The sequence below is a fragment of the Mchenga conophoros genome, linkage group LG14 (assembly GCF_057382185.1).
Source record: "Mchenga conophoros isolate Kocher_MC1m ecotype Shallow Benthic linkage group LG14, M_conophoros_male_GT1.1, whole genome shotgun sequence".
Taxonomy (NCBI): Eukaryota; Metazoa; Chordata; class Actinopteri; order Cichliformes; family Cichlidae; genus Mchenga; species Mchenga conophoros.
In genome coordinates this window covers 34,696,596-34,712,626 of record NC_140539.1, presented here as the reverse complement: position 1 = coordinate 34,712,626, position 16,031 = coordinate 34,696,596, and the positions used below count along the sequence as shown (strand labels likewise).

At 38.7% G+C, this 16,031-nt stretch overlaps 1 protein-coding gene across 1 annotated transcript; it reads left to right on the top strand.

The window, feature by feature from the left end:
- Positions 1-3,100: 3,100 nt before the first annotated feature.
- On the top strand, positions 3,101-15,453 carry LOC146560204 (uncharacterized). Its single transcript, XM_085244141.1, has 5 exons — positions 3,101-3,153; positions 12,991-13,249; positions 13,502-13,535; positions 13,680-13,866; positions 14,543-15,453. The coding sequence occupies exons 2-5, from the start codon at positions 12,999-13,001 to the stop codon at positions 14,896-14,898; spliced, it is 828 nt and encodes a 275-aa protein (XP_085100267.1). The 5' UTR covers positions 3,101-3,153; positions 12,991-12,998; the 3' UTR covers positions 14,899-15,453.
- Positions 15,454-16,031: the final 578 nt, after the last annotated feature.

Below are 16,031 nucleotides of genomic sequence, written 5' to 3'. Positions count from 1 at the left end.
ATATTTAATTGTGTTGTGGTTTGCAGTGTTTTGTGTTGTTTTCACTTTAAATTTGTAAAAGGAAAAAGCTGAAAATTTAAATAGTTAAAAGTTGAAATGTGAATAGTTGATTTTTGTATTATATAATTTATTTATTACATTTTATGTGGAGTGAATAAATAAAAGTATATTTACGGTGGCCCCTAGAGATAAAGCACATACAAACTTCAAATCACGTACGAACTCGGAAGCATGTACAAACTCCAAAACACGTAAAAACTCTAAAACACGTACAAACTCCGAAGCACATTAAAACTCAGAAGCACATAAAAACTCAAAACACGTATAAAAGACAACAGAAGTGCTCCAGGATGCTGGGCGCAGTGTTGAGCTTTTGTTATCTTGTGGCTACACAAGCCAGCAAGTACCAACCATCGGATTTGGTGTGTGGTAGTAACAGGTAAATGAACTTTTTTTTAAATTATTTGAATATATATGAGTGCCTGTGTATAAATACACAAACAATACACACATGCTTTCAATTGTGTAATTTAAGTGATCTAGTAGCTCTGCTTTGGGAGTTCAGTTCATGCTAGAAATGTGTTTTGGAGTTTGTACGTGTTTTGTCTCCAGGGGCCACCGCATATATTTATATATAAACATATATAAATAAAACCACTTTTTTTTAACGTTAGTAATCCGGTTGTTCAGTCTGACGTCACTAGCCGTGTCTGGGTCTAAACTCCGCTGCAGGTCCATATATCAAACGATCACTATGGGATTACTGAGAGTTGAAAAACTGTCTAAAGTCTTTCATCTTTAATAAAATGATCAGCGTTCTGCTCTACCAGGTGTAACAATTGAGTTTAACATCCAGGCATCCATGAAAACGGAATTTATGACATTTAACGGAGTTAGAAGTTAGCAGGGAGTTAGCTCGCTAGCTTCTATCTAAATACAATATAGCATGTCCTGACTGCGGGGTTTTGGAAACAAATTAAAACGTACAGCTCTGCTATCACTTCCAGCATAAATGAAGACCGAAAACTAAACAGCAGTGACGTTTGTAGGGTTACTGAAGTTGGGCTAGCTGGTATATAATGATGTGCTACGTGACCGCTAGCAACACAGCTATGTTAGCATAATATAAACAAGCTAACTTTTTTTCCACTCGATAAAAGTAAATGTGAGTGTTCTCGGTGGTCAGGAACAAATGTAATCGCATGGCAGGATGCTGTAAAAGGACCAAAAAATATATTAAAAAAAAATACAAAATAATGATTAAAGCTGTTGACCTTATCAGCAGTGTTTTCCATAATATTGCCATTGTCGATAAAGTATTGAGGATAACTTTGTTGTCCAGAATTTTTTTTAATGATACCGTTTAAAACATCCCATATTCCCTTCATATTATGTTTATTGTTGTTCAATATTTTACTATAATACTCCTTTCTACATACACGTATACTATTGGTCAACTTATTTTTGTATTTTTTATATTTATCTTCAGCATCTATTGTTCTTTGTTTTAGGAATTCCCTATAGAGTGTATTTTTCTTTTTACATCCCAAAGAAAGACCTTTAAATGCGATATATAGCCTAAACGTTTTCGCTTATGACTAGTTTATATATATATAATATGATTTATATTTAATTGTGTTGTGGTTTGCAGTGTTTTGTGTTGTTTTCACTTTAAATTTGTAAAAGGAAAAAGCTGAAAATTTAAATAGTTAAAAGTTGAAATGTGAATAGTTGATTTTTGTATTATATAATTTATTTATTACATTTTATGTGGAGTGAATAAATAAAAGTATATTTACGGTGGCCCCTAGAGATAAAGCACATACAAACTTCAAATCACGTACGAACTCAGAAGCATGTACAAACTCCAAAACACGTAAAAACTCTAAAACACGTAAAAACACGTACAAACTCCGAAGCACATAGAAACTCAAAACACGTATAAAAGACAACAGAAGTGCTCCAGGATGCTGGGCGCAGTGTTGAGCTTTTGTTATCTTGTGGCTACACAAGCCAGCAAGTACCAACCATCGGATTTGGTGTGTGGTAGTAACAGGTAAATGAACTTTTTTTTAAATTATTTGAATATATATGAGTGCCTGTGTATAAATACACAAACAATACACACATGCTTTCAATTGTGTAATTTAAGTGATCTAGTAGCTCTGCTTTGGGAGTTCAGTTCATGCTAGAAATGTGTTTTGGAGTTTGTACGTGTTTTGTCTCCAGGGGCCACCGCATATATTTATATATAAACATATATAAATAAAACCACTTTTTTTTAACGTTAGTAATTCCTTTTGTGCATAATTTTACATTATTGTTAATAATAAATTAATTAAAGAAACAAAACAACCTGAAGAGCCGGTTTGGAGCCTCTTTTTAGTGAGCCGAACCGAAAGAGCCGGATCTCTAAAAAGAGCTTACCCTTTTAGAGACGACACTAGCCTCTAAAAGGAGAAATGACCCCCAAGGGACATGTTCAAAAAGGAGCAGGAAGAAGCATAAGCTTATTTAATCCCACCCCTTCTCCACTATCTAGTATCAATAGACTACAGAAATACCTCCTTGCAATTACATTATATGTTATGTGTAATTTTTTTATATATATATATATACGCACATATACACATTTTCAATAACCCCATTAACACCTCAAGGATACACAACCTACAAATATATATATATATATATATATATATATATATATATATATATATATATATTTAATTGTGTTGTGGTTTGCAGTGTTTTGTGTTGTTTTCACTTTAAATTTGTAAAAGGAAAAAGCTGAAAATTTAAATAGTTAAAAGTTGAAATGTGAATAGTTGATTTTTGTATTATATAATTTATTTATTACATTTTATGTGGAGTGAATAAATAAAAGTATATTTACGGTGGCCCCTAGAGATAAAGCACATACAAACTTCAAATCACGTACGAACTCGGAAGCATGTACAAACTCTAAAACACGTAAAAACACGTACAAACTCCGAAGCACATTAAAACTCAGAAGCACATAAAAACTCAAAACACGTATAAAAGACAACAGAAGTGCTCCAGGATGCTGGGCGCAGTGTTGGGCTTTTGTTATCTTGTGGCTACACAAGCCAGCAAGTACCAACCATCGGATTTGGTGTGTGGTAGTAACAGGTAAATGAACTTTTTTTTTTAAATTATTTGAATATATATGAGTGCCTGTGTATAAATACACAAACAATACACACATGCTTTCAATTGTGTAATTTAAGTGATCTAGTAGCTCTGCTTTGGGAGTTCAGTTCATGCTAGAAATGTGTTTTGGAGTTTGTACGTGTTTTGTCTCCAGGGGCCACCGCATATATTTATATATAAACATATATAAATAAAACCACTTTTTTTAACGTTAGTAATTCCTTTTGTGCATAATTTTACATTATTGTTAATAATAAATTAATTAAAGAAACAAAACAACCTGAAGAGCCGGTTTGGAGCCTCTTTTTAGTGAGCCGAACCGAAAGAGCCGGATCTCTAAAAAGAGCCGGAAATCCCATCACTAATGGACACCCAGCTTCACAAATTGTTTCCTGTCACTTAAATAATTTTTCACCCATTGCAGTACAACTAGTGATGGGCAGATGAAGCCCCATGAAGCACTGAAGCTTTTCATCCAATTGGTTCACCCCAACGCGAAGCTTCATGAAGCTTCATTTGCTCTAGCAGGACACCTACTGGACGTAAAAATAATAGCTGGCATGAATTTGAAGAGTGTGGCATTTTGCACACAGCCTGTAAATGTCAAGAACAAAAGGAGTGTGTAAAACATGTATATTGTAGTGATGGCAGTATACTGTGTATATTTATAGTGGCAGTATGGGAAATGATTATTTGGAAATGCTTGAAATGGAAATGATCATTTACTGTGAGGTGAGGTGTGGTTGGGGTGTGGACAGTAGTTGTGCTTTTGTAACGTTGAGGTATGGACAGCTACACACTGAGGCTTTGAGCCTCAGTCCTGCCTGTTCACATTTTATTCTGTAAAAACTAAATTTTCACTGCTTTTACGTCCTTTTTAGTGGGGAGAACATAGCTGGGATTTAATGATTTAACAAATCTTTTGAATCCTTTGTCCTCCACAATGCTAAATGGCTGGGAGTCCTCAATCACCATGGTAACCAGGTCTTCATCTATTTGAGATTGTTCTCCTGAGGAAAGACAATAAAGACAAAGCACAAATATAAATATCACACACGTAACTTATAACAGTTGTATAATATTGTTATATCATTTAGTAACATTACTGCATGCTATATTATCATTGCATTTGATGGCTCACCTGGTCTTGCTCCACAATCGGTGTCCCCCTTATTCTCATGCAAAGCTCTGTAGTGCCTAAGCATGGATGAGGTGTTGTTGTTATATCCCAGCTCCCTGGCACATAGCAAACACTTCACCTTGTACAAAAGTCAAGACAGCTCAACATAAATTGTATTGCACCATCAGTATCATGACAATACATCTTCTGTAGAAATTTACATACCTTGTTGGGAGGAATAAAATCAAAATGTTCCCACACAGGGGAGGACATCCTCCTCTTCTTAGCTGGCTCCATTCTCTCCTGACTTTCTCTCCTCACTCTCATAAACCTCCAAACTCTCTCCAAACTCTCTCTAACCGCAACTCTCCATCAAACACCCACATTTTGAATGAAGTCTGAGGGCTTTATATCGCTGTCATATCTCGCGGCAAAGTTCGAACCACTTCATGAACCAGTCACGTGGTACAGCCGGGCAGCGAGGCTTCGGACGTCATCATTTTCAGCTCCTCCCATAAATGAAGCAAGCCTCGATACGCGCTTCGCGGAAACGCCCCCTCCATTACTCGACACACGCTCCGAAGCCTCGATACAGAACGTCACATCACTAAGTACAACCCCCCTGATCCCGTACCGTTCCAGTTTATTAATTAATATGTCATGATTGATTGTGTCGAATGCTTTCTTGAGATCCAGAAATACTCCAGCTGCATACTGTTTCTGATCTATAGCATTCGTAATCTCCTCAATTGATTCGATTAATGCCAGAGATGTTGATCTTTTTGATCTGAATCCATATTGACTATCAGAGAGTAATTTATATTTATCTAAGAATTTGTCTAATCGTTTATTAAACAGGTTTTCTAGGATTTTGGAGAATTGTGGTAGTAAAGAAACAGGCCTGTAATTTGTGAAGTGGCATCTTTCCCCGGTTTTATACAGCGGCACAACTTTAGCTATTTTCATTTTGTTTGGCACTTTTCCCGTCTGAAATGATAAGTTGCAAATATATGTTAGAGGTCCTACAATTCCTTCAATGACCTTCTTGACGATTTTCATGTCAATATCATTACAATCAGTAGATGTTTTATATTTACACATGTGTACAATGTCAATTATTTCTTTTTCCTCCACTGATGTAAGGAACATTGAGTTAGGGTTCCTATCAATCAGGTTTTCACTACAGTCTACTGATGGCAGTGACTCAGGAATTTGTTCTGCCAGTTTTGGTCCAATATTTACAAAATAATGATTAAAGCTGTTGACCTTATCAGCAGTGTTTTCCATAATATTGCCATTGTCGATAAAGTATTGAGCATAACTTTGTTGTCCAGAATTTTTTTTAATGATACCATTTAAAACATCCCATATTCCCTTCATATTATGCTTATTGTTGTTCAATATTTTACTATAATACTCCTTTCTACATACACGTATACTATTGGTCAACTTATTTTTGTATTTTTTATATTTATCTTCAGCATCTATTGTTCTTTGTTTTAGGAATTCCCTATAGAGTGTATTTTTCTTTTTACATGCATTTTGTAAACCCTTAGTGATCCATGGTCTATCTGAATATTTGTGCTTTCTGTTGTATTTTATTGTTGGACAGTTTTTATCGTACAACTCCATGAATATTCTTAAAAATATACCATATGCAATATCAATATCAGCTTCTTTGTACACATTGTCCCAGTCCTGATTTAATAGATCGTTCTTAAATGCATTCATAGTTTCTTCTGTCCTTACACGTCTGTATCTCAGTTTTTCTTCATGCTGATTTTTCTTATAATTAGTGTCATAAACTGCAAAAACTGGTAGGTGATCACTGATGTCATTAATTAATATTCCGCTCACAATGTTGTTTTCCATATTGTTAGTGAAAATATTGTCAAGTAAGGTGGCACAATGTGGTGTAATTCTGCTACGCCTGGTTATTTTAGGATGTAAACTCAAACTGTACATAGTGTTTAGGAATTCGTCGGTCATTTTATGCTTTTTCGGATTCAACGGGTCAATATTAAAATCACCACAGATAAACATAACTTTTTGATTTGTTTTAGAGAATATTTCCTCTATGAAGTCATTAAATACTTGAATACTAGAGCCAGGTGTTCTATATATACAGCTAATTATTACATTTTTCTCTTTTTCCTTATAAATTTCAATTGTTATACATTCTAGTAAATTATCAATTACAGTTGTCATACTTTCTACTAGAGATGGCACGATACCACTTTTTTATGTCCGATACCGATATCATAAATTTGGATATCTGCCGATACCGATATGAATCCGATATAGTGTTTTTTAATCAACAAAACTGTTTTTTAAAATATCTTGCTGCATTTTGCAAGTCTGCAAGTTCATACTCAGGTTTAAAACAACAACTACACTAAAGCTATTCTGTTATACCTGTATACAAAAAAAATATTTCATAGTTCAGCAATACTGATCAATCTAATAAACTTAAACCTACACCATCCTCACTATTCTGGTATTTTAAAGAGTACTTAGCGTAAATATTAAGAAACCTAACTAATAGGGTTCCAACTCCCAGCAACAACAAAAATAAAAAAATAAAAAATAGGGAACCACCCCTCACGCTCCACCTCATGATGCTTAATCGACGTAATCAACCTTAATTTGATGAAGTGTGAAAAAAATGCACAGAAATCAATTATTTTTCAAGAAATATTAAATAGATTCAACATCTTTTTTCAACAAAATTGCAGACTGCACAGATGGTACCTTCCCAAAGGAAAAAGTACTATAGCTTACTAGGGTGTATATATTAGACTTAATAGTCACTATATACAGTAATTGACTTCTATTCATTTTACATCAAATTAAAACTTTGGGTGTCAAATAATTATTTATTAAAAGCTCGACATTTTAAATGAGAATAAGAAAGAAAAGTATGTCTTTGTGCCCCCTTTTCCCTGTTAATGCCCTATCGGCCCCCCTGGCTAAACTTTGCTAGATCCGCCCCTGCACAGTTACCAGCGTCAGCTACGTAGAAAAAGATCCTCGAGTAGAAAGTAATATTAAATAAATTCTAACAACAGCTTATCAAGCTTAAACGTGCTGCTGTTGTTCAGCCGCTGGTTTCCTCTTTCTGGTGCAAAGTGGGCCAAAAACAAACAAGACAGACGGACTCGCGACAGAAAAGCCGATCAGCTGATCATTAAGCAGTTTCACGATTGAAGTAGCAGCCGGAGAGCGAGAGGCAGTCGCTTGTTAAGCTTAACGCAGGAATGCTTTACATTCAGAGATGGACTTACACACTTGCTTTACTTCTCTCGGGGATAACTTTTTCGGAGATGAAATGCCAGGTTGCTAGCGAAGCTCCACATGCTATCCAGACCACCGACAGGTCCCGCATGCCACAGCCGCTCTATCACGTGATGCATACTGCTCCGACGTGCTAACGTTCTGAGGCGAGTTACGGCGTGTTGCAAGTTTTGTGAGGTGCTTTCGTGATATTTAATGGATCGGATTACATTTTTTATTTTTCTCCGATATCCGATCCAGTAATTTAGGTCAGTATCGGACCGATACGTAATATCGGATCGGTCCATCTCTACTTTCTACCACCTTGTAGTTTAGGTTTTTATCCACATACATAGCTACTCCCCCTCCACTCTTGTTCCTTCTATTTACAAAATTCACTTCATATCCCTCCAGTCCAAAGTCCATTCCTTTCTCCGCATTGATCCATGTTTCAGAAATGGCAATAATTGTATTGAGTTCCTGTTTCTCTTTATTCTTTATCCTACTTTATTCTAGTTGCTTCCGTACGTTTTTTGGCACTTAACTAGTCCCACAATTTTCAGCCGATTTTCACCGTTCAAATTTTTAACTATTCTGCTATTTCTGCTAATGTACGCTATGACTTTTGGTATTTTTTGCTATTATACTTTTTAAAATATTCCACTTTTTTCCTTTAATTTGTCCCTTTGAAATGAATGGGAAACTTCCGCAATTCTGCTAAAATATGCTTGTTTTTGAAACTTAACTACTTCCTCATATTTTCACCTAGAACCATTCAAACTTTAAAATGTTCTCAAATTATTGGGCTGTTCAGGTATAAATCAGCTTTTTCAAATCTTTTACCGTTTTACTTTTATGCCTCGTAAAGTTTTGAGTTGCAAAATTGTGATTTTTCACAAAATACATGTTGTTACAGTGGGGCCACCCTGTTTTCCACCCTGATTTACGAATAAATTCTTTACAAATCCTACCATGTGAATTCATGGATTTTTTTTTTCACATTCTGTCTCTCACAGTTGAAGTGTACCTCTGGTGCAAATTACTGACCTCTGTCATCATTTTAAGTGGGGGAACTTGCACAATCGGTGGCTGATCCACACAGGTATGCACACGGGTGTTCACTGCTCGTAGACTTAAATTACACCTTTCTTGGCTGCTACTTCGAAGCACATTGTGCGCTGTCTGTCCTGCGTGCTGCACAACAACGTTGAATATTTAGTATTTACTGCTGTTTACACTTAGCTAGATTAATGCAATGGTGTTGTGTTTAGTATGGTTACAATGGTGACTGTGTGGGGACGGTTGGTTATAGAGCACCTGAGGTTATGATTGGTAGTCTATTTAATGAAGCAATAGACATGTGGTCCCTGGGGCTGGTAGCTGTGGAGCTTGCTACAGGGTTTCCTTTCTACCCTGGGAGAAATGATTATGATGTTTTGAAATTCATCATACAGACCCAGGGACAGCCACCAGATCATGCTTTAGACTCTGGCTTATACACTGATAACTATTTCATAAAAGACAACTACAACGGACAACGCTGGACATTTAAGACCGAAAGACAATTTCAAGATGAGACAGGTTGTCAGTCCAAGGACACTCGATGCATAAGACTTAAGTGCCTCGATGACCTTGAACAACTACTGAAGATAAGCGGGTGTTGGGAAAAATCCAAAATGTATTTGTCAGCCTAATCAAAGAGATGTTAGCATTGGATCCAAACCAGCGCATAACACCCTCGGAGGTTTTCCACCACCCCTTTTTCAATCCTGGCCTCTCTAAGAGTTCTCCCTGCACTGACATGAGTAGCACAGGGGGACAAAACCTTGTGGTCTCTCAGCAGCCTTCTAGTTGTAAAAGAGAAGAATCACAGAAAATCAGCTGCAGTTCCCAATACTCAGAAGAATTTTCTCAACAAGAATATGTCAACGCATCAGCCAACACATCCTCCTCTATAGATGATCTTGAAATATCTAAAGGGACCCTTTTGGGAGGTCACTACGAGGTCGAGGGTTTCCTTGGAGAAGGGCGCTTTGGTATTGTAACCAAATGTCGCAATACAAAAACCAACGAATTTGTTGCTATTAAAGTCAACGAGAGAAACCCTGAAATTCTGCAACAGGCAAAAATGGAAATTCTCATCCTGGAGCAGCTGCGAGGCTTGGATGCAGATAGATGCAACATTGTTAAATGGAACAACTTTTTCATCGACGGTGACCGCATCTGTTGTGCCAGACTGGTATCTTTGCAAGATGGCAGCTGTCGAGCTAGCGCTTGAGGAGAGAGTCTCCCTTCTCTATTTACTGTGGAGAGCAGAGCAGCGGCGTAAAAGACGTCCTCGCCGTACCTGGGTCCATCAGGTCCTCGAGACGCGTGAGCAGTTTGGTGAGTTTCACCATTTGCTACAGGAGCTGCGCCTGGATGACGGCAGATTCCAGCGATATCATCGTCTGTCACTCGGCCAGTTTGAGGACCTGCTTTCCCGCGTCGGTCCCAGAATTGCCCGCCTAGACACCAATTACAGGCGCTCAATCCCACCAGCAGAGCGCCTGTCCATCTGCCTGAGGTTAGTAAAAGTGTTTAATACGGTAGTCCTTTATTGATACCTGCGCTAATATATGCTAAACCATCCATTTATACACTGCTAACATGGATGTGCTATGCTAACAGTGAATGCTCTCGGTGTTTACCGATAGCAAACTGGTACGAGACGACTTCATATTTGTAGTGATACTCAGACGGTCTCATCAAGTCCCGATTTAATTCGATTTATGCTGTTATCAGTGTTTGAATGATAGCATGGCTGTGGTGTCATAGGTATGCTCTCGGTGTTTGCTGATATCAAACTTGTACTAGGACCAATGTGGGTTAATCTTTGTAGTGATACTCACTCCTTTTTTCATTTAGACCTGGTTTAATTCTGGGATAGTTGAATATTTGTTTATAATCACGGCAGATTGTTCTAGATTATATCAAATATATATCATGTAATTATCCTTATAATCCACCCATGGCTCCAACACCATTGTGAAGTTTGCTGACGACACAGTGGTGTTGGGTGCCATCTCCAACAACGATGAGGCGGCCTACATGGATGAAGTGAAGAATCTGGCATCGTGGTGCCAGGACAACCACCTCCAGCTGAACGTCAGCAAGACCAAGGAGCTGGTGGTGGACTTCAGAAGGGGTCAGCACAGAGACTACAAGCCCATCATCATCAATGGAGCGCCAGTGGAGAGGGTGCAGTCCTTCAAGTATCTTGGTGTTCACATCTCCTCAGACCTGACATGGGCTGCCCACATTCAGGTCCAGACCAAAAAGGCTAGGCAGCGCCTGTATCACCTACGACAACTGAGGAAGTTCAGGGTCTCTCCAAAGATCCTCAGGATTTTCTATACAGGCGCTGTGGAGAGCATCCTCACACAGAACATGACATCGTGGTTTGGGAACAGCTGTGTGAAGGACCAAAAAGCTCTCCAGAGAGTGATCCGTACAGCAGAACGCTGCTGCAGGATTGCTCTCCCCCCGCTTCAGGACACCTACACCAGGAGATGCCGGACTAGAGCAGCGCAGATACTGAAGGACCCGTCCCATCCTGGCAACAAACTGTTCCAACTTCTGCAATCTGGTAGAAGGTTCCGCATCTTCCGGGCAGGGACAGAGAGACTCAAGAGGAGCTTCTATCCCCAAGCCATCCGTGCCCTAAACACACACACCCGCCCTCTCACATCATCTATAATTGACTGAGACAGGACTCTTCCAGACACTCTAAACCAAGGCACAATGTACATTTCAAAGTATGTCTTTGTGCCCCCTTTTCCCTGTTCATGCCCTATCAGCCCCCCTGGCTAAACTTTGCTAGATCCGCCCCTGCACAGTTACCAGCGTCAGCTACGTAGAAAAAGATCCTGGTGTAGAAAGTAATATTAAATACATTCTAACAACAGCTTATCAAGCTTAAACGTGCTGCTGTTGTTCAGCCGCTGGTTTCCTCTTTCTGGTGCAAAGTGGGCCAAAAACAAACAAGAGAGACGGACTCGCGACAGAAAAGCCGATCAGCTGATCGTTAAGCAGTTTCATGATTGAAGTAACAGCAAGAAGAGGCAGTCGCTTGTTAAGCTTAACGCAGGAATGCTTTACAAACATTCAGAGATGGACTTACACACTTGCTTTACTTCTCTCGGGGATAACTTTATGGGAGATGAAATGCCGGGTTGCTAGCGAAGCTCCAAATGCTATCCAGACCACCGACAGGTCCCGCATGCCACAGCCGCTCTATCACGTGATGCATACTGCTCCGACGTGCTAACGTTCTGAGGTGAGTTACGGCGTGTTGCAAGTTTTGCGAGGTGCTTTCGTGATATTTAATGGATCGGATTACATTTTTTATTTTTTTTATTTTTCTCCGATATCCGATCCAGTAATTTAGGTCAGTATCGGACCGATACCAATCGGATCGGTCCATCTCTAGTCACAACCATAACATTCAACAATACATGTTAAAAATGAGCAACTACAATGCTAAATAATCCAAATCCAAAAGAATAAACATAAATCCTTTGCCACAAGTTATTATTTACACCAGAATGAGTTCATCATCTTCTGGAATTTCCACAGAAGAGATTAGATTAGATTAGATAGAACTTTATTAATCCCTCGGGTGGGTTCCTCTGGGAAATTCGATTTCCAAAAAAGCACAGCACCGACAGAAGTTACAGAGTTACAGAATATTATATATATATATATATATATATATATATATATATATATATATATATAGAGAGAGAGAGACAATATAAATAAAATATACGAAGGGGATAAATAGAATAAATAGGAATAAAAATAAAAATACAAGTGAATTGCACATTTCAAGTATTGAGTCTATTGCACCGTTGACTATTTACAAAAGTATTGCACAAAAGGTATTGCACAGTGAGGTGAAGAGGCACTACAGCTTAGTTGTTCCCCCCTCCTTTGTCCTCCTGTTTCCCCTCCCTCTCCCCTCCAGAGAGGAGTTAAACAGTCTGATGGCGTGTGGGACAAAGGAGTTTTTAAGTCTGTTAGTTCTTGTCTTTGGGAGAAGCAACCTGTCACTGAACAGACTCTTCTGGTTGTTAATGGCCGTGTGCAGAGGATGCCTGGCATTGTCCATAATGTCCATCAGTTTCTTTCAGTCAGACTAAACAGCACCAGACTGAAAAGCCTCAGAAAAAACAACTTCAGATGATATGATAAATGGCAGAACATAACATAACATTTTCTCTGTGCTTTTGCTACAGTTATTTTTTTACAGTTGTTTTTTTGGGACTTGTTTGTCTGATTAGTCAGAAGGACCTCCTGTTCAGCTTGTTTTGGCTGTTCTGGCACTTTTTGATTCATCTCCTATTTATGAGCCTACTTGTACTGTTTTCTTTTTTCTGGAGGCGGCTTCATGTTTAAGCAGTGGAAGGAGAAGTACCTTGTGCTGACCACAGAGGGTAACCTGCTGGTGTGCCGGGATGCAGAGTCCCCTCCAGACCAAGTAGTAGCACTACATAGCAGCTGTGAGTCAATTGCAGAGGGACGAGAAATACTTGACCTGCCCAAGTTGCCTCCAGGGGGCAGGAGGGACTGCTGCTTTGCTCTTATCCTGCCACAGAACAAGTTCCTGCTGCTGCTCTCAGACAACCCAGACGACTGCACGTAGGTCTCACGCTCTCTCTTTGTCTCCTTCCCTCTGGAGCTCAGATGTCCTTTACCCATTCACTATCAGTTGTTTTGCACATGGTGGCATATTTACACACACATACATTCTGAAATTTAGGTTTCCTTTGCTCTACTTGTTACCAAATAAATTTACTGCACGTGATTATCAGGCTTTTCTGCTGTTGAAAAAATAAAAAATAAAACTTTGGATCTGTTTCAAACATCATGACATGTCATTATCTTTCACAGGCTCTGGCTGAAGGTCATCAGGAAAGTGAGAGAGGTGAGTTAGGTAGCACTGTTTTATTTAATATTAAAACAAATTGTGTTCTCTATGTTTCTCACTGCTAATTTGTTAGATTCCTGTTCCAATTGTAGACTGTTTATTTCTGTCATATAATAACGTTTACTTTTTCCAATTTGCTAGGGTGTCGTGTCACCCCTGACACTTCAGAGACAACGCAGCCTCACTCCCTGCATCACAGATAGAGACCCCCTGCCCGACTCTGCCAGTGATAAAGACCCCGGGTCACCAAGGGTTGGTGAGGGCACCCCTCCTTTGACTAGGGTCACTGAACGGGGAGGCTCCTTCAGAGAGAGAGGGCAAAACCAAGGTCAGCTCTTAGGCCATTTGTAATTACTTGACAGTAGATTGAAGAAGGGTGCTGATTAATTTCACAAAACAGAAAAAACAAGACAAATGAACAAAAACTCTAATCTGGTTAATTAATGAACTAATGGATATAAAACGATTTGTGAATAAAACAAATGGGAAGCACATTCAGAAATTTGACAATACACATTTCTGAAGCATTTATGCCTAAAACTACACATTATCACATCTGTCACACAGCTGTTGCTTTATTACAGTTACAACTGCATCTTAATTACTGAAGCTCTGACTAATTTAATTTGCTAAATGTGATGCATTTGGACAATTCATGTTTGGTTTTTCCTTTATAATTTAGTGCTCTGTTGTTTTGAGCATGACAGATGGTGTCCTTAAGCACCTGCAAAGCCGTAACAGAGCACACAGAGGCAGAGTTGGGGTTAATCGTGTTTTGATCTAATTTTGAGTAATGAAAAATATAGCTTAATTGTATTTCTACTGTGTCCCATTTAATTTAAGTAGTTTATGAATACTAAGTCTAGTACACACATATACACTATTGCCAGTAGTAGTATAATAGTATTATAGTAGCCAGTTAGTATAATATATGCTGTCTGGCTGGTAAATAAGCCAAACTACACATAAATTTGTGAATTTAACAACATTTACATCTTTTACAGCAAATGTGTCACGGCAGCCTCTGCGTAGTGTTTCTGTGGCACCACCTCACCGTATGTCCGACTGTCTTCGCCATGGCAACAGCAGTGATGCCCGGGCAGTGAGGGCAGTATGCTTACTGATGGGAGGGGCAGCAGCCTCCTCTGCTTTGGGCTACCTCAATTCCTGCTCCCCTTCCTCTCCCCTTGCCACAAGACCCCCAGAAATTGCCCACGGCACAGGGGGCTTCTCTGAGCTTTCTGCTGGGGGCTCCTTCCATGCCTGCAGCCAGGATGTCGATTCCCCACACTTTAACAGCTTCGACTTCGAAGGAGACTCCGACTTTGATGCATTTGACTGTGGAGGATTTGCTTTTTAGTTGACAGGGCTTTCAAATTCCTTATATTGATGTTTGTAATATAAGTATGTTGTTATTTACTAATCAGCTGTTGGGTAATCTGTAGGACTAATTTAGCAATCAATAAAGGTGTGCTTCCTGGCTTTGTGCCAATGCTCCTCAGGTTAATCATAAATAAGCCCTACTCCTGTAAACACTGTCTGTGTTGTATCACTTTTTCCATGCCATGATGACTTGATATTAACTGGGTCAGCAGTCTGATTCCAGTCACACAGACATTTATAAGAACATATTAGTCTCAGATTTCAGTTCAATTCAATAAAACTTTATTGATCTTGAAGGTTGATCCTGAAGGAAATTGGGTATGTTTTTTTTTTTTTTTTTTCAGATTTGGATTTGTGTCATAAATTTGAGAAAAGATGATCTCACTGAACTGAATGTTTTTTTTCTCGTCCACATTTCTCTCAGTGTCTTCTGCCCTGCTTTTGGAAATTACCCTTTCACCTGTGTGCACAGTGTAATTATACATGGAATGCAGTTTAAAGGTTAACACATTAAATCCTTTTGTCAACATGACTTTGTGCTTGTCTCTCTAGAACAAACAAACTGCAGCAGTGCAGACATAGGCCAGGGTCTGGGGAGGAGGGATTTTGAAGCAAATCTGTACAAGAGGGGGATATGCATAACCTGAAAATGCACATGCTTAATGTGTGTATCAAGCAGATTATTATAGTCAAGACATCCATTCATTTTTTTTATCATAAGCATCACTTTTTTAAAATTATATTATGACTGCTTTAAAATACCCAAAGTCTTACTGCTTGGCATTACTTTACTGTTTGACAGCCAGGACAAACAGTAAAGTACAACTTTTTCCTGTTAGAGTTACCCACACTGAAAGGAACAAGTTGTACCATTTCTTGTAGATATAAATCTGACTGAAAAGACAAAAAACAGTTTGAGTAACAGCTAAAATAGCAATGTCATTACATCTCTATCATTGAAGTTCCCTCTGGGTACTCTGGCTTCCCCCCACAGTCCAAAGACATGCAGTTAGTGGGAACAAGTTAATTGATTAATCAAAATTGCCCATAGGTGTGAATCTGTGCGTAAATGTGAGTGCGAATGGTTGTCTGTGCCTCTGTGTGTTAGCC